Below are 20562 nucleotides of genomic sequence, written 5' to 3' on the forward strand. Positions count from 1 at the left end.
GTGGGAAGAAGTGGGCAGAAGTGAGCAGAAGTGGCTGTCTGTCCTGAGGTCTCAGGATTGTTTGCACTTTGGGATTTCAGCTCTCTTCCCTCCCTGGGATTTGGGTACAGAGAATTGTGGGATAGGTTCAATTCCAGGAGTCCTTCTTAAACCCCATTAATAAACTAAAAATAGGAACTCTTGTGATATAAATTTATCGATCTGAATGAGGTCAGCATTTATTCCTAAGATAGCATGAAAATATGTGACATTTGTTAAAAGAGGCAGTTGGTTGGTAAATTTATGACAACAGACAGATGATAGCTGCTGAAGATTTGGGAGACTAGACAAAAAGTGTATTGAGGGAGACCATGGCACAGACATACTTTATGATATCCACCCATATTTGGTATTTTCCTAAGTATACAAGATTGACTTCTATTATGTGTATTCAAAGCTGCCTGCGTGTTTTCAGATGCACCAAAGTGTTCAAAAACTGTATTAGTATTGTTCTACTCATGTTATGTTTCTGATTCTCAGTAGTGTATAATACTAATTGCCTAAAATTAATTTGAGACTTTTATTAATACTGAAGAAATTATCAGTGTCATTTTATACATTGTATCTTGATATATTTTTCTTACTTCTTAAACACACAGATTTTCATTATTTACTTATATCTTCTATGTCAACCACAACAATGATCAAGAGCAAATGCCCAAAGCCTAAAGCATGAGGATTCTTTGTGTTTTTGCCATGATACCTGACTTTTTTGACAATTCAAATTATATATTCATTTAATATCAGATAATCATATAGGATGCTTAGCTTAGTTTGTCAAATAATATGCTAAATTCAGGCATAATATTGCTGATGGGCATAGAGTATTCTCCAATTTAATTTAGTTGACAATAGAAACATTATTACGCTATGTATGCCTCTTGAAGTGTAGAGTCCCTCAACAGTGAAATGAAAGAGCATCTGTAGAGATGCAACTTTAAAAAATTATGATAATTAAAAATTTCTACCAATTTCTTTCTGCCTTCTACATTACAAAATTAATTAAATTAAATTATTAAATATGTGTATCATATGTATTGGGAACCTAACCTTCTTTTCTTTTTATAAAACTCTTGGATTTATTTCAAAATGTACATTAAATTAATTCTCCTGTCTGCTTGCTGTCTCTTCTCTACTGAGACAATATCATTGGCTATGTCCATGTTTTATATTAGTGTGTTTAGCAATCATACCATGAGTAGTTTTTGTTATATTATTTATTCATAAATATATTTTCTTTACTGATATCATTCCTTACACCTTCTTTTATGTACAATGATTACACATACTTGTTCCCTTCTTCTCTATAGAAACCCTCCTTCTACTTCTATGTAGTATGTATTCAATTTCACTCATTTAATTCTGGCCCTGCCTACTTAAGATTGTTTTATCCTATCATGTCATCCCTTTATACATTCATGAAAAACAAACAAATATATATTCAAATTACAAATATTTAAATCCAGGACTTAAATATGAGGCATTACATTTAATGTTTGTATTTCAGACTTGTTAATATAAAATATAAAAATCAGTTTTATTCAATTTCTTATTAAGAATATAACTATATTCTTTACATTGAATGACATTTTATTCTTTTTTCAGTTTGTTTTATTAGATATAGTTTTATTTATATTTCAAATGTTATTCCCTTTCCTCATTTCCTGTCCATAAGCTCCCATCCCCTCCCCATCCCCCATACGGGTTTTCCCACCCATCCATCCACTTACTGCCACCCCCGATGTTCCCCTACATTAGGGGTCCAACCTTGGCAGGAATAAGGGCTTCCCCTTCCACTTGTCTCCCAACAAGGCTATTCTCTGCTACATTTGCAGTTGGAGTCCTGGGTCATTCCATGTACAGTCTTTTGGTAGTGGTTTAGTCCCTGGAAGCTCTGATTGGTTGGCATTGTTGTTCTTATAGGGTTGCAAGCCCCTTCAACTCTTTCAAACCTGCCTCTAATTCCCCCAAGGGGGGTCCTGTTCTCAGTTCAGTGGTTTGCTGCTAGGATTGACCTCTGTATTGGACATGCTTTGGATGTGTCTCTCAGGAGAGATCTATATCTGGTCCCTTTCAGCATACACTTTTTAGGTTCTTCAATCTTATCTAGTTTTGGTGACTACTGTATATATATGGGCCACATGTGGGGCAGGCTCTAAATGGCCATTCCTTTATTTGCTGCTCTAAAGTTTGCCTCCATATCCCCTCCTATGGATATTTTTCATTTGACATATATGTATCATCTGTCTGTGGACATCTATGCTGATTCTTATTCTTACTGTTGAGAGCAGTGTATCAATAAACATACACGTGCAAGTATGTCTGCTGTAGAATATAGTTTGTTGGGTGTATGCTTGGATATGGAGGGAAGTTGGGAGCCATGGAAGGAGTATGTGTGTTGTTTGCCAAGCAAATGCACACAGATATGTAATTACACGTCAATAAAATCATATTTGCTCTCTCAAAATGTTTTAAAGATTACTGATATGATATTGAAGGACCCTAGTTCTTACTGAAGTGTAAAAGCTACTAAGATGTTTGGCCTGGTAGAAAGTAAGTAGATTATGCAGTTCCTGTGAAGGACCCTAAGGGCTTTTGCCAGCTTTATACCCACTGCCTCGGGTCATGATAATGCCAAGTACCAGCTTTGGGCCTCAGGTAAAGGCCAGGCCAAGTTCCATTCTCCACCCACAGTTCTCTGGAGGAGCAGGAACATTCTCGAAAAATCTGAAGAATGTACTGACATAGTCACATATACTGGGCCCAGATATAGTTCGAATGCATGTCATATGCTTGCCAGCCAATAGATTCAAAGGTCAATATGCTTAGCCAATTGCTTGCAAATGCAACCTGTACCCGTAAAAAGTATAAAAACTGCTTATTTACAGCCATTCCGGGTCGCCTTCCAGTCACTCTCCACTAGGGGCTGATTGAAGGTCGACACCTACACACCTGAAAATAAACGTCTTGTGTTTGCATCGAACTCCAGTCTTGTATCTTGGGGGATCTCCCGGTAGTTAAGACTCACTCTGAGCCTTACAGTATCAATTTTCTTATATGCCTAATTATGTATTTGTTTTTCTCTTGAGTGAAATCGATTTTATAGTAGAATTTATATATAAAATATGTATATATTCATTTTACAAAGAAATTTATAGTTATATACTTTTTGTGAAAGTTTTCTCCTATCATCCTTTAATCAATTACAATATTCCTCTCTTCCAAAATCTTTACAGAAGTTATTTTCTGTAGCATTCAATAATCAAATTTATCCTTGCTATATTATTGGGTTTCTGCATCATAGAAGGTAAGCACTAGTTCTCATATTCGCAATAATTTCTATTTCATATGAGCATGAAAACCTTCTAGTATTTCAACAGATGTTTCTTTCTCCTGAATATTTGATAGGAGTAGAAGGCAAAACAATGGTTTTTGATGACACAATATTTTCAGATGATAGTTATAAGAACAAATAGTCTAAATATTGTATTTCAAACTATATGAGCCAATTCGGGATGAAATGCTAAAATAAAAGAAATCATTGTTCTTTTTAGAAGCTAAAAAGAACTGTTTTGAATGTCTAAATAAAACCCAAAATTTATCCATGCATAATATTAACTCTACAAATTGCAAAAGTATGTTTAATATCATAGATGAAGACATAGATAAGCATTCATGAAAGACCTCAAAATACTATAATGTACAATGAGAAATTACTTAACTCCAAATTTCTGACAATTTTAATTGTGTCTATCATTCTTAACACATGAGACCATAGTCATTATTTTTCTAATTGTGTCTAGGACATCCTTATTTCTCAAAGTATAGATTAGGGGGTTAAGCATGGGGATCACCACTGTGTAAAATACAGAGCCCACCTTGACTGTGAGCCTAGAATTCTGAGAGTTGGGCACACAAAAAAGGAATAAAATTGTACCATGGAAGATAGTGATGGCTGCTAGGTGGGATGCACAGGTGGAGAAAGCCTTGCGAAGCCCACTGGCTGAATGCGTCTTAAGGACAGTGACAACAATGAACAGGTAAGACAGCAGAATGAGTAATGTGCTGACAGCATTAAATGTAGCGAAAACAAATAGCAGTAATTGACTGATGCGAGTATCAGAGGAAGAAAGGGCTAGCAGTGAAGAGAATTCACAGAAGAAGTGATCTATTATATTGACAGTATGAAAAGATAATTGCACAGTAGAACATGTCAGTGTCAAGGAACATGTGAACCCCCATGTATAGGATCCCATCACCAGTGTGAAGCAGAGTTTCTGGGACATGACTACTGTGTAAAGCAGAGGGTTGCAGATAGCCACAAATCGGTCATAGGCCATAACCACTAATAAAAAGGCTTCAGTTACTACAAAGATACAAAATAAAAAATATTGTACTATGCATTCTCTAAATGAAATGGTTCTGTCCTTTGCAACAAGATTCACGAGCATCTTGGGAGTAATGATAGAAGAATAGCAGAAATCCACAAAGGAGAGGTGGCTGAGAAAGAAGTACATGGGGGTGTGCAGTTTGGGATTAATTCTGATCACAAGGATCATGCCAATATTCCCAACCACAGTGATGCTGTAGATGATGAGAAATACTAAAAAGAGAGGGACTTTCAATTCAGGGTAATCTGAGAAGCCCAAGAGGGTGAATATCATCTCACTATTGTTTCTCCCAGACAGCAACATTGTGTGCCTGTTAGAGTTTGAAGATTACCCCTGAAAATGAGAAAAAAAAATAGAAATAGGTTAATTAGAAAACGCATTTTTGCCTATGAAGCCTATAGGAAAAGTAAAGCATACATAATCTGTGTACGTATTCCTTAGGCAATTTTTAAGAAGGATCTTGGCATAAACTAATAAAATCACCAAAGTTTAATTTCTTTTTAAAATACATTGGATTAAAATGTAAATCCTTGCCTTTTATTTCTGATTATACAATAATAAGATTGTTTTACACTTACTTTAAGTTAATTAGAGTTTCTCTTATAATTCTCTAAGTTCCGAATGATAGGGGTTATGCCAGTGTAGTCACTGATTATCTTAAATTGGTATTCAGTACTACAAACTCTAAATTTATGAGCTATATTTCTGTCATATCTTTACATAGTCTTAACAGTTGTGTTGTGCTTCTCTTGTTATATCTTATGGCACTTTATTCTTTACTCTGTTACTTAGTACAATTTAAGATTAGATGAATGCTTATCATTTTTTGTTAATATGCTCTTAACTTCAGATAGATCTAATTATTAATAATTGTACATCAAATAATAAAAGTAGAGCAGACATTTTTCTTCTTTTTAGTAGTATTTTACTTCTTTATAGTAATTGATAAGATTTAAGGCAGAAAAATTTGACTTTATCAATAGCATACATATAGGGACCACCTACATATTTATATCTACATCTCAGTTCATTACATAGTTAGCCACATATACACTTCCATACATCCTAACAATTCATGTTATAGGTCCTTAAAATGACATACTTCCTGTTTAATGATCTTCTTGATGAGTGTTAGAAACTACTCTTGGGGAAATCAGAGCATTTATAACAGTAAATAGATATGCTTATACATTTACACTATTGCTAAGAACAAGCACAAGAAAATGGAAGGCAAGGGGTTAGTCTCTTCTAAGAATAAGCTCTCATGAAGCCTGACAAAAATATTGCATTTCTAAGTCAGTCTCTCTGTTTGCTTGTCTTTTCACACTTTTTTCCGTCTTTCTAGTTTCCCTTCAAAATAGTTAATATAGTCATTCTGTCCCTCAATTATCTGAGGAAAAAAATGAAAAACAAACACTAACATTGCTTTATACAGGGTTTTATTTTTTATAAAATAGGTTGGTAACAAAAATAACACAAAATTTCTTCATTATATTATTTCCTTGGAGGTTAGATTCAGCCCTCAGATTCAGCCCTGTACAAGAATATCTACCTCTTTGCTTTCTCATAATATTCCTATGACTACACAGAGCATGAGATAATTTTAGATAATCCATTGACAAAGAGGTGAAAATATATGTAGAAGTAAGTCATACCTTTGTCCTTTCTGTTCTTATACTAATGAATTTGACTTAAGGCACCCTATTATTAAGGTAGGGATTCTAGTTGTCATAATGCATTCATTCACAGTGTGATTCATTTTACACAGTATTTCAAGTCACATAAGCCTGCATTGTAGAGAATGCAGTGGCTTCAGGAGAATAGTAGTTATTACATTGCTGTAAAATGATATTACTCTTTCTTATACTCTTTTCTTATTTCTTGGTTCCCAAAACTCACAATTCTAGTGGAAACTGACACTTAATTCATAATTGTAATGGAAAATTGGTACTTTTGATATTTTTGTCTAGTGTAGACAGTTTGACATCAATTTGTTTAGTTAACATAAGCAAACACCTTTTTTTTACGAAAATTTCCTTCTGTCTTCATCTCATCACCAAATCTGTTCTGATTGTACCACTCTCTGTCCAGTGTTCCTCTCCACTTTCAAATAATATGGGTTTTACTACCCTCACTCACTTTCTTTTAAAATCAGCTTTTCCTCTCATGATTTCTAAAAAATAATTATATGTTTTATTTTCTCTGTGATTCTACCCACTTACAGAAGCTAGACAAATATTTTTCAGGTTTCCCGTTCTGTATTATCCTCATATCCCACCTGGCCCTCTTTACAAGAGTGCTGAGAAGCCTGGCTGAGTCCCTCACAAAAGTTCAGCAGAAACAAATTATACCAAACCTGGGCAGAAAAAAGGGCTGGGATCTTCTCTTCAAAAGTGCCTTGCTGATTGGAGGGGGTACTTTTCTTTTGAATCTGAAATCTTATTGTAAAATGTGTAGGATGTCTTTTTGTCTGCAAGCGACACTTACCTTATATGAATAGTTACAGCCTTGGGAATGCAGAAACCTTTGGGACAATCTAGTCCCATTCTCTTGAGATCTTGAAATAGACAGTGGAAATTAACCACTTCTTTTGATGTAACTTTTGTAAATCAGGGATTGTGACATTTGTTGCCTCAATTACATTTAACATTTTGGGGAGATGAACATGCTAAAACTTTAATTCTTTGGTTTAGCATTTATATCACCATTTGTAGTGTGATTTTAAAAAATTCTTTCATTCTACTTAGATAAACTTTTCTTTTTATTTTTGACTATCTATATTTGTTTTATGTTCATATGTGTTTTACCTCCATTTTTGTCTATGCATTATATGTCTACTGTAGAGAGCATTTTGGGGGTACTTGCTTGGGCTTGGGTTAGACACTTGGGCTAGAATTCGACATTATCAAGCCAAAAGAAATAAGTTCAAGGCAGGAATCTGACTTTGGGCCAGGACTCAGAAAATAGGCCCAGATTAAGAACACTTACATTTGAGTTAATGCAAAGCTGAGAGTGGGGGCTCAACTGAGGTGTATGTGGCAGTCCTTTTGTCTTGGTCATCCTGGCTAGCCCCTAGAAATGTGTTTACAGGATTTTGTTTTTTGTCTTACTTGTTACTTGACTTAAAACTGATCTTATTATTCTGCATGTAATTAAAGTGGTATAAAAGCATATTGGAAAATAGAAAATCTGCTTCAGCCTCAGTACTGGCTGGAATCATGTTAAATGTTGTCTAATTGTCATTTTCTTTTTAATCCTAACTCCTGCCCTGGAGAATGACTGAGCTGGCTTGGTCAGTCTACAATAGCAAAAGAACCAGGAAAGGGTGTCATATAATCTGGTTAAGTAGTAACAGATGACTGTTAGCCACTATGTGGGTTCTAGGAAGTGCTCTTAACCAGAGAGCCAACTGTGTATCTCGAGGTGTATTTTGAGTTTAAATTATAATTCCTGAAGCCGTAATTAAATAGCTATTCATCTATTATCATTCTGCCACTAATACTGGCCTTATTGAGATAAATTCCCATTTTAGGATTATCATAGTATTCCAAAGTCAATGCTTACCATCGTTGTTTTTCAGATGTATCAAACTATCTTTTGTTTCATTGAATCCTTGATTACTAATGATTAAGTTATTCAGCTAGTCCATGTTTGTGCATTTTCACTTACCAAATACAATTTACAGAATCAGCTCAATCCCAGTCAAAATCCTAACACAATTCTTCACAGGTATTTAAAGGTCAGTACTTAGCTTCATTTGGAAAATAAAAACAAATGGCAAACACACAAACAAAAAATAATCATCCAAACAAACAAAAACAGTATGTCTAAAATAATCCTAAAAAAGAACGGCTGATCTACATGATGAATTCTACCAAGTCACAACCTGGCAGATCTCACATGAGAGAGTTATTGGGGAGGAAGTATAGAGAGGCTTAATCTGGGAAAAGGTGGAGGGAAAAAGACAGTACAGAGAGGAGGAAGTGGCTTTTGGTAAGGGGATATAGTTCATGTGCATAAGGAGAATATGTGACTCGTGGTGACAGTGATCGTGGAGATGTGATAGAGCTTGGCAGCTAGAGATGATGTATCCTGTTTTGTTAGGTTCCTGTGGCAGGCAGTAGAGTTGTCTGGTTACAAAAATCATCATCCCTAATTTCAAGTTAGGAGTATTGAGGTCTGACCACCAATTCCACAAGTGTATCTGAAGCCATTTTATTCCATACCTGCCATCTATTTCATAATGTTTCTGTAATATGCCTGAAAGTTATTGACACATACCGAAAATTAACTTGATTTAAAGCAAGATCAGGCTGATCACATGTGCTATTTTGTTATGTATGAGGGTTGTTAGTTTTAACAAATTCCAGAATGCTTTATATAGGACTAATCAAATTAAAGATCAATATGAATTGTTGTTCTAAATTGGCTTGAGTTAGAGTCAACCACTGGTGGCACTTCCTGCATGTGCATCTCAACTCATTGTAGTTTTGGCAGTCTTAGCCTTTATAAGCTAACAGAGAGAGACATTCATTGCCATACCCTCAGCCACTAAACACTGAGCAACAGCTATGGACTACCAGTTATAGGATGTGTGTTCAAAATACGTTTCTCTCTGAGATCAGTGTTTGTGTGGTTTGTGGGTGAATCTTGGACCCCAACATAGAGCTATAATAATAAAAGCTCCATGGTATTGATACAGTAACAGGCATATCAATCAGTGGAATCTAATTGAAAGTTCAGACATAAATCCAAACACATATATGATAACCTGATATGTTTATAATGAAGCAAGAAATACATAATGGTTAAACGACAGCATTTATAACAAATGATTCTGCTTAAATTTTATAACTACATGTAGAAGACTCCAAATGCATGCTTATAATCTTGCCCAAATTCAAGACTAATTTGATCACATTTCTCAACCTGATAACTGAACCTAATAGAATAAAACTAAAGATAAACCTTGAACACTTTTGATATAGGAGACAACTTTCTGAACATAATACCTATATCCCAGGAAATAATATCAACAATTAATAAATGGGACTTCATGAAATTGAGAAGCTTCTGTATATCAATGGACACTGTCAATCACAGAAAGCTGTAGCCAACAGGGTTCTTACCAAGTCCATTTTCCATAGAAGACTAATATAAAAAGAACTCAAGTACTCAATAGCAAAACCCATGTAAGTGAATTTCAAATGGGGTTTGATCTAAACAGAGTCTTCTCCAAAGGAGAAGTCTCATATGACTAAGAAACACTTGAACATTCAACATCTGTAGCCATCAGAGAAATGAAAATCAAAACTACTTTGAGATTCTATCTTACTAAAATCAATAACACATATGTTAGCGCGTGCTGATGAGTGTACGGCAAGGAAAAAATTCCACCATTGCTGGTGGGAGTTCAAACTTATACATTCACTATGAAAGTCAGTGTTGTGGTTGATCAGGAAGGTAAAAGCAATCTAATTCAAGATCCAGCTATGCTTTAAATAGCGTATACTACCTACTACAAGGACATGTAATCAACCATGTTCATTGCTGTTCTATTTGTAAAAGCTGGAAACTACAAACAAACTAGGTACCTCGGCCTGTTGGGGGTTCAGCAGAGACCTACAAGGGGGCAAAAGAATGGGGGCAGGAAGTGCAAAGAAGGAGAGCATGTCCAAGCTCTCAAACTTTATTTCAGTGCAGGGGCTTATAAAGACAAACAAATGGGAAGTCCATGCCGGGCCCAAGACTGATCCATCACCGCCCCCACCCTCACTTTAGCCATAAGCTGTACATTGCAGGTAAAAACTGATAAGGACAGTTGGAGACAGGGGCTGTAAAAGTGATAAGAACAGACGTCTGACTGGGTTTTCCTGGGGACAAAGGTCATAAAGTGAGAGGAGCATTCCTGAGAAAAATTCTTGAGACAGAGCATGCTTGGCTCCAGGCACCTAGGTATTCAAAAGCAGAAGAATGAAATCAGAAAAGGTGATACATTTGCACAATGCAGTATTATTAAGCTGTTAAAAAAATGGCATCATGAAATTTGCAGGCAAATGACTGGAACTAGGGAGAAAACAAACATCCTGAGTTAGATAACCCAGAGTCAAAAAGATAAATATGAATATATTCACGTATATTTGCATATGAGTCATTTCATAAATGACAAACATGCTATGATCCACAGACAAAGAAAGGATAGCCTGGCATTGAGGAAGGGGTGTATGTAGATACATGGATGTCGCTGAGTATGTGAAATAGAATAGATTTTATAGGTGAGATAAAGTAGAGGAAGGGGACATGAAAAGAAAAGAATAAATTAGGAAGTGGGAGAGAAGATGGGATTGATGGAAGGAATGTTGGTAGAGACCCCCATAATTAAATGGCATTTGAGAGACAGCATGGAAAGCAAGTATACTGGAAAGTATGGATTAAAATATCTCCTAAAGATATTGTCCTATACAATACAGATTGGTGCCTTATTCAGGTATTATAAGAGAGGCTTCCTTCTTCAACAGATGGGTTCACATAAGTAGACCCTTATAGACGAAGTCTAATTCAGCAACATAGCTGCGGTTCTGGCAAGCGATCACATCCAAAGACCTTCTAGGTCTGTGTGATCCAGCTGGAGTAGACACACACACACACCTTTAATCTATGTGGCATAGGCAAGCAGATCACTTTGTTTAAAGTTCTTTGCCAGAACAAGTTTCAGGTAAAAAAAAATATTTAGGGCCAGGAACAATTGTGGTATATGACTTTAATCCCAACACTTAGGGGGCAGAGCGAGGTATATCTCTGATTTCTTGACAGTCAGTTAAGTTGAGTCAGTGAAATGCAGTGGAGTTTGTGGCATTTCAGTTCATGGAGTTCAGAGGCAGTTTTTATTAGGGCAGTTTTATAGAGACAGGTTGCAGCGAAAACGAGCTAGACACAGGTGAAGAAAAGGAGCTAGAAAATGAGAAGCATCCAGAAAATTAGAACAGATTGCCAACATTACTGTGAGGTTAACAGAGCAATTTTCTGACAGGACAGATTGAATTAGCTCAGAGATGAGTTTGAGCCAGAATATATGAGCTTATTCAGTAGGCAACTCTCATAGGATGAAAATATTCTACACCTACCTTACGTTGTATTCAAGCTAGATATTTTCATGACTAGGCCTAGGTCAGCAAACAGGCAGTAAACCTCCAAGAAAACAAGTACATTTGGTTAATAGTTTATTTTACAGACCCTCATTAAGAAATAACAGAGAGAGAGAGAGAGAGAGAGAGAGAGAGAGAGAGAGAGAGAGAGAGAGAGATCATGGAACACCCAAAACTTAAGGAGATATCTCTATTTAATCCCTTAACTGAGAGCTCAGGTTATCTGGAAGAACAGGCAGAAATGGGTGGAGGAAACAGAAGCTATGGAGGACAGAAGAAGAACAAAACCTTATTAGAGAAATGATCGCAATGTGTTGTGGTAATTATTAAATAAAAAATGGCATCTTTTATCCTGAGCTAGTGCAGGCACTGCAGGGCCACAAGGCATCTGTGGGGTACCTTCATCTCAGTTGTGGCTGGTTCTAGTGTGGCACCATACCTCTTGTTATACTCTAACCCTAGCAGTCTCCTGGCCCCCATTGTTAGCCACCCTCTTCAGGCTGTCTCTCTGCCAGCAGGGAATTCTCTGGTCCCTGGCGTATCACTTCCAGCAACAGCCACCTGGTAGTTAAAATATAAACTCCCAACAATCTGTTAAAATCAAGACTCAATAATGTATAGTTTAGCAATCAGATTTTTATGTTAAAGTCTCAATCCAATATACATCCACACAGTAAACTCACAACCAATTGATAAAGATATAAGCCGACCACCTAGATAAGACAAAGTGACCTATAGAAATCCATCCTTTAAGAAATACTCATAACTACCTATGGCCAATTAAGGCCACCCAGATCTGGGTCATCCTTCTCTGTCTCCATCTTGATTCTTCTTATTTTCTCTTCTCCCTCCAAAACTTTGTACCCACCTTACTTTTTACTGTACAATCATGTACCTTGACTTAACCTTTGCATCCTGCATATGGATATCAACCTACAAAAGTGCATATAACCAGAAGTGCAGACACCCTGAGACTTCAGGACAGACTGCCACTTCTGCACACATCTGTCCACATCCCTAGTCGAAGGAGGAAATGGCACAGTGCCTCTGGACACAGGATTATAGGAATGGTCAGCCACTGGTATCTGTGGTTCTGGTCTGAGCCCAGGACTGAACTGAACTAGCCAAACAGAACCCTGAACCCAAATCCTGTGGGAGAGAGAGCTGGAACCTCAGAAGTGTGGAAACTTTTGAGAAATCAGAGGAGACTACACTCTGACTCCACATTCCAGACCCAAGAGGGGATCACCTAGTGCCAACTGTGCCCCCTGGGTGCAAGGACCTAGGAGCAAAGAGGGGCAGGACCTTTCTGATACCTGCCCACTACTAGAGCTGAAAGACTGTCACCAGCAATGCCAATATTCCTGGAATCAGAATACCTATTCTCAGAAAAGACTGAAAGAAAACAGAAAAACAGTTCTACGGGACTGCTGACACAGAGGCCTCCAAGAGGGTCAGGGCACTCTGAGAACAGCAAGACAAGCAAACACCAGAGGAAATTCAATGGCTACAGGCATGTGCAGAAAACTAAGCAACAGAAACCAAGACTAATTGGCATTATCAGAGCCCAGTTCTTCCACCAAAGAAAATACTCGATATACAAACACACTGGGAAAAGCAAGATTTAGATTTATAATTACATTTTACGATAATGATGGAGGACATTAAGGACATAAATAACTCACTTATTTAGGTAGGACAACAGAAGTAAATAAGTAAAAGCCTTAAAAAGGAAACACAAAAATCCCTGAAAGAATGACAGGAAAACACAACCAAACAGATGAAGGAATTGAACAAAATAATCCAGGATTTAAAAGGGAAATAGAAACAATGAAGAAAGCACAAAGGGAGACAACACTGGAGACAGAAATCCTAAGGAAACCTAAGGAATAGACAAGGAGTCATAGATACAAGCATCACCAACAGAATACAAGAGATAGAAGAGAGAATCTCAGGGGCAGAAGATGCCATAGAAAACATCGACAGAACCATCAAAGATAATGTAAAATGCAAAAAGCCCCTGCCACAAAACATCTAGGAAATCCAGGGCACAATGAGAAGATCAAACTTAAGGATAAAAGGTATAGAAGAGAATGAAGACTCCCAACTTAAAGGGCCAGTAAATATATTCAATAAAATTATAGAAGAAAACTTCCCTAACCTAAAGAAAGAGATACCAATAAACATATAAGAAGCCTACAAAACTCCAAATAGATTGGAGCAGAAGAGAAATTCCTCCCATCACATAATAGTTAAAACACCAAGTGCACAAAACAAAGAAAGACTATTAAAAGCAGTAAAGGAAAAAGATCAAATGACATATAAAGGCAGACTTATAAGAATTACAACAGATTCTTACAAAAGACTATGAAAGCCAGAAGATCCTGGACAGTTGTCATACAGACCCTAAGAGAACACAAATGCCAGCCCAAGCTACTATATCCAGAAAAACTCTCAATTAACATAGATGGAGAAAACAAAATATTCCATGTCAAAAGAAAATTTACGCAATATCTTTCTATATATACAGGCCTACAATGGATAATAGATGGAAAACTCAAACCCAAGGACAAAACTACACCATACAGAAAGCAAGAAAATAATCTCCTTGAAATGAAACCAAAAGAGAGACACACAAACGGAATTCTACTTCTAACAACAAAAATAACAGGAAGCAGCAATCACTATTCCTTAAAATCTCTCAACATCAATGGATTCAATTCCCCAATAAAAATACATAAACTAACAGACTGGATAAGTAATGAGGACCCGCTGGAGTTGCACCCTAATATCAAATAACATTGACTTTCAACCAAAAGTCATTAAAAAGGATAAGGAAGGAAACTTCATATTCATCAAAGGAAAAATTGACCAAGATGAAGTCTCTGTCCTAAATATCTATGCTCCAAATATCTTTTACATTAATAAAAGAAACCTTACTAAAGCTCAAAGCTCCCATTACACCTCACACAATAATAGTAGGAGATTTCAACACCCCATTCTCATCAATGGACAGATCATGGAAACAGAAAATAAACAGAGACGTGGAGAACCTAACAGAACTTATGAACCAAATAGTTTTAACTGACATTTATAGATGGAATCATCCTAAAACAAAAGGATATACCTTCTTCTCAGCATCTCATGGTACCGTCTCCAAAATTGACCATATAATAAGTCACAAAACAGACCTCAACCGATACAGGAAGATAGAAATAATCCCATGCATCCTATTAGATCACCACAGAACAAGGCTGGTCTTCAATAACAACAGAAAGCCCACATGTATGTGGAAGTTGAACAATGCTCTACTCAATGACAACTTGGTCAAGGAAGAAATAAAGAAGGAAATTAAACACTGTTTAGAATTTAATGAAAATGAAGATAAAACATACCCAAACTTATGGGACACAATGAAAGCTGTGCTAAAAGGAGAACTCATATCTCTGAGTCCCTGCAGAAAGAAACAGGAGAGAGCAGCAGCTTGACAGCACAGCTAGAAGCTCTAGAACAAAAAGAAGCAAATACACCCAAGAGGAGTAGAAGGCAGAACATAGTCAAACTCAGTAATGAAATCAACCAAGGAGAAAGAAAAAGAACTATACACCAAATCATGAATCAAAAGCTGGTTCTTTGAGAAAATCAACAAGATAGATAATCCCTAAGCAGAGGGCACAGAAACTGAATCCAAATTAACAACATGGGAAATGAAAAGGGAGACATAGCAACAAAATCTGAGAAAATTAAAAAAAATCATCAGATCCTACTACAAAAGCATATATTCGAAAAAACTGGAAAATCTGGAGGAACTGGACAATATTCTAGACAGATACTAGGTACCAAAGTTAAATCAGGAACAAATAAACCATCTAACCAATCCCATAACTCCTAAAGAAATAAAAGCAATTATTAAAAGTCTCCCAACCCAAAAGAACCCAGGACTAGAAGGGTTTAGTGCAGAATTCTATCAGACCTTCATAGAAGACCTCATACCAATATTGTCCAACTATTCCACAAAATAGAAACAGACGGAGCACTACAGAATTCCTTCTATGAAGCCACAATTACTCTTATACCTAAACCACACAAAGACCGAACCAAGAAAGAGAATTCAGACCAATTTCCCTTATAAATATTGATGCAAAAATTGTCAATAAAATTCTTGCAAAACGAATCCAAGAACACATCAAAATGATCATCCATCATGATCAAGTATGCTTCATGCCAGTGATGCCGGGTTGGTTTAGTATATGGAAATCCATCAACATATTCCACTATATAAACAAACTCGAAGGGGGAAAAATGATCATTTCACTAGATGCTGATAAAGAATTTGAAACATCCAACACCCCTTCATGATAAAAGTCCTGGAAAGATCAGGAATTCAAGGCCTATATCTAACCATAGTAAAAGCAATATACAGCAAACCAGTAGCTAACATCAAACTAAATGGAGAGGAATTTGAAGCAATCCCACTACAATCAGGGACTAGACAAGGCTGCCCTCTCTTTTCCTACTTATTCAATACAGTACTCCAACTCCTAGCCCGAGCAATCAGATAACGAATGGAGGTCAAAGGGATACAAATTAGAAGGGAAAAAGTCAAAATATCACTATTTGCAGATGATATGATAGTGTACTTAAGTGACCCCAAAGATGCCACCAGAGAACTACTTAACCTGAGAAACAACCTCAGCAAAGTGCCAGGGTATAAAATTAATTCAAACAAATCAGTAGCCTTCCTCTATTCAAAGGATAAACAGGCTGAGAAAGAAATTAAAAAAATGACACTCTTCACAATATTCCCAAATAAAATAAAATATTTTGGTGTGACTTTAACCAAGCAAGTGAAAGATCTGTATGACAAGAACTTCAAGTCTCTGAAGAAAGAAATTGAACTAGATCTCAGAAGATATCCCATGATTAATATAGTAACAGTGGCCATTTTGCCGAAAGCAATCAATGCAGTTGGCATCATAATTCCTACTCAATTCTTTATGGCGATAGAAAGAAATTTGTAAATTCATTCGGAATAACAAAAAACCCAGGATATCGAAAACTATACTCAAAAATAAATGAACTTCTGAGGGAATCACCATTCCTGATCTCAAGCTGTATTACTGAGCAATAGTCATAAAAACTTTATGGTATTGGTAAAGACACAGGCAGACAGATCAGTGGAACAAAATTGAAGACCCACACACCTATGGTCACTTGATTTTGGCTAAGGAGCTAAAACTATTCAATGGAAGAAAGATAGCACTTTCAACAAATGGTGCTGGTTGAATTGGAGGTCAGGATGTAGAAGAATACAAATTGATTCATTCTTATCACTCTGTACAAAGCTTAAGTCCAATTGGATCAAGGACCTCAACATCAAATCAGATATATTCAAACTAATAGAAAAAAAGTGGGGAAGAGTCTTGAAAACGTGGACATTGGGGAATATTTACTGAACAAAACACCAATGGCTTATGCTCTAAGATCAAGAATGGACAAATGGGACCTCATAAAACTGCAAAGCGTCTGTAAGGCAAAGGACACTGTTGTTAGGACAAAATGGCAACCAACAGATTGGGAAAAGATCTTTAACAATCCTACATCTGATTGAGGGCTAATATCCAAAATATACAAAGAACTCAAGAAGTTAGACTCCAGAGAGCCAAATAACCCTATTAAAAATGGGGTCCAGAGCTAAACAAAACATTCTCAGCTGAGGAATATCAAGTGGCTGAAAAGCACCTAAAGAAATGTTCAACATCCTTAGTCATCAGGGAAATGCAAATCAAAACAACCCTGAGATTCCACCTCACACCAGTCAGAATGGATAAGATCAAAAACTCGGGTGACGGCAGATGCTGACAAGGATGTGGAGAAAGAGGAACACTCCGCCATTGTTGGTGGGATTGCAAATTGGTACAACCACTCTGGAAATCAGTCTGGAGGTTCCTCAGAAAATTGGATAGTGCACTACCTGAGGATCTGGCTATACCTCTCCTGGACATATACCCAAAAGATGCCCCAACATATAACAAAGACACATGCTTCACTATGTTCATATCAGCCTTATTTATAATAGCCAGGAGCTGTAACGAAACTAGATGCTCTTCAACAGAGGAATGGATACAGACAATGTGGTACATCTACACAGTGGGGTACTACTCAACAATCAAAAACAATGACTTCATGAAATTGATAGGAAATGGAATGAACTAGAAAATGTAATCCTGAGTGAGGTAACTCAATCACAAAAAAAAAACATACATGATATTCACTCATTGATAAGTGGATATTAGCCCAAAAGCTCTAATTACCCAAGATGCAGTCCTCAGACCACCTGAAGCTCAAGAAGAAGGATGACCAAAATGCGGATGCTCCCACTCCTTCTTAAAAGGGGGAACAAAAAATATCCATAGGAGGGGATGTGGAGGCAAAGTTTAGAGCAGCAACTGAAGGAACGGCCATTCAGAGCCTGCCCCACATGTAGCATGTGTATATATATATATATATATATATATATATATATATATATATATATATATATATATATATATATATATGTGTGTGTGTGTGTGTGTGTGTGTGTGTATGTAGAATGTATATATGTGTATATATATATATATATATATATATATACATTCATCAAAACTAGCTAAGACTGATGAACCTAAAAAGTGAATGCTGAAAGGGACCAGATATAGATCTCTCCTGAGAGACACATCCAGACGACGTCCAATACAGAGGTCAATGCTAGCAGCAAACCACTGAACTGATAACAGGATGCCCTTCTGTGGAATTTGAGCCAAGATTGAAAGAGCAGAAGGGTCTTGCAACCCCATAAGAACAACAATGCCAACCAATCAGAGCTTCCAGGGACTAACCCAGGGCGCCAACTGCATATATAGTAGAGAATAGCCTTGTTGGGGCACAAGTGAAAGGGGAAGCCCTTGGCCCTGCCAAGGTTGGATCCTCGGTGCAGAGATTGTCAGGGGGCTGGGGGAGAAGAGGCGGTTGGGTGGTTGGATGGGAGGGAACACCCGTATTGGGGAGGGATAAGGAATAGAGACTTATGGACAGGAAACCGGGAAAGCGAGTAACATTTGAAATGTAAATAAAGAAATATATCTAATAAAAGATAAAAATAAGTAAAATAAAAAGAGTCTATCAGAAAAGAAAAGTGAACATGAATTCACAGAGAGTGAAGCAGAATGCATAGACCTACGTGGGTTTTCACTAGGTTGCCAGGATATAGACTATACCTTTTATCTCTGCGTGTATACTGGACTCCTGAATGTGTCTCAGATACTTGTTCCCTTTCTCGAGGCTTCTATTGCTCACGTTGCGTGTTCAGTTTGATATGAGGATTCTTGTTTTTATAATATTTTACTTTGTTATATTTTCGCTATCTTTTTGAAGTTATTTTCATTTTTTTAATTTTATTGGTTATTCTACTTATTTACATTTCGAATGCTATCTTCCTTCCCCTATTTTCTCCCCCATCCCCTCTGCTTCTATGAGGGTGCTCCCTCACTCCTCCCAATTTACTCTTGCACTCACCCCTCCCAAGTTATAACCCTAGCATTCCCCCTATGCCTGATCATCAAGCCTCCACATGACCAAGGGCCTCCCTCTATACAGATGAGGTAATCCATTGCTACATATGCAGCTGGAGCCATGGGTCCCTTCATGTGTACTCTTCGGTTGCTGGTTTAGTTCCTGGGAGCTTTGCTGTGTCTGGTTGGTTGATATTGTTCTTCCTATGGCATTTCAAACCCCTTCAGCTCCTCTGCTGGGAACCTCCCATCATGGAGAGCGTAGTGGCAGGGATACAGAGAAGGACCTGGTGATGGCTTTAAATTCTGAGGGTCTCGGGACATTCTAGCTCTCTAAATGAACTGAAATGCTGATGATAACTTCTAAAGAGCCCTAAAAGCACACTTACTCTTTCTGAAGGCTTATCTGTAGCTTAACAGCAGGCTACTAAGTAATGAGGCCTTTGATTTATCTCAGCAGGAACTGCTGGGCTCTAAATTTTCCCTGGTACTTGTAATCACAGGAAGAAAAAATGACACTTAGAAAAGTGACTGTAGTGTTTATTACTAAGTTGTAAAAGTTTCCTGTGAAAGCCATCTAAGGGGAAAAGTAGAAAGACCCTAAGCAAGAAAGGGAAAAAATTCGTCTCTATGCAGGGAAAGGCAGAAAAAAAATGTAGTAAGGGAAAAATTCTACTCCTCTTTTATTTCTTTGCCCTCAGTACTTACACATCATTCAGAATATGTGATCACATGTTACACAGTTCATCTCGAGTTTACATAAAAAATCAAATCATTAATTGAATTAGAAGTTTATGATAGAGATTTTTTACATACATATCTATAGGGAGCTAAACATCTATCACCTGTCACAGCTCCACAGTTAAATTGAATGTTTAAAACCATAACTAAATTATTATTGAAGTTTTGTATTGATAAACCCAGTCAATTCTTTATCATCTGTCCTAGCACCTATAACAAATCATTAGGTGCCCTTTTTGTTTTTGGTTAATTGTTTTACAATCTCTTGAAATGTGCTCTGAGTAGGAGAAAGTCTTGTTACTATCTAAGAGCAATTAACTGGTAACACTTTGGAGACTGGTAGAGTTCTCATTGCAGTTGTGACTACCAGAAAAGGACCTGATATCAGTCCCATTATAAAACAGCTTAATCATCACTGATATAATTTTAGAAATTCTTAAAGGATCACCATTAATATTTAAGAAACCATCTATTTGTCTATATAACATCACTACAAGATAGTACATCTTCCTAGATTTGTAGAGGTCTGCTCCAAAGGGGTGGGCTATTACTTATTGATTGTCATCTATGTTTCCTAATAGCAGAAAAAAATATATTACTACCAAGAGTCTTTCCTAAAATGAATTCTCCTATGCCCTTGCTTCATGAGAGTAAACCTGTTGATAATTATTATAAGAATATGAGGCAGACAAT

At 36.8% G+C, this 20562-nt stretch overlaps 1 protein-coding gene across 2 annotated transcripts; it reads right to left on the bottom strand.

The window, feature by feature from the left end:
- Positions 1-3779: 3779 nt before the first annotated feature.
- Positions 3780-6436, bottom strand: Or5d47 (olfactory receptor family 5 subfamily D member 47). 2 transcript variants are annotated; one of them, XM_087653677.1, is made up of 2 exons: positions 6408-6436; positions 3780-4707 (listed from the first exon to the last, which is right to left on the bottom strand). In XM_087653677.1, the coding sequence occupies exons 1-2, from the start codon at positions 6434-6436 to the stop codon at positions 3780-3782; spliced, it is 957 nt and encodes a 318-aa protein (XP_087509803.1).
- Positions 6437-20562: the final 14126 nt, after the last annotated feature.

Source organism: Rattus norvegicus, chromosome 3 (assembly GCF_021556685.1).
Source record: "Rattus norvegicus strain SHRSP/BbbUtx chromosome 3, alternate assembly SHRSP_T2T, whole genome shotgun sequence".
Lineage (NCBI taxonomy): Eukaryota > Metazoa > Chordata > Mammalia > Rodentia > Muridae > Rattus > Rattus norvegicus.

Excerpts from the sequence above, each read along its gene's own strand:
- Or5d47 (XM_087653677.1), bottom strand. The coding sequence starts at position 6,436 with ATGTTAACTAAACAAATTGATGTCAAACT. Across the intron at positions 4,708-6,407 it reads AAACAAATTGATGTCAAACT|TGAGATGATATTCACCCTCT; the intron begins GTCTACACTAGA and ends GAGAAACAATAG.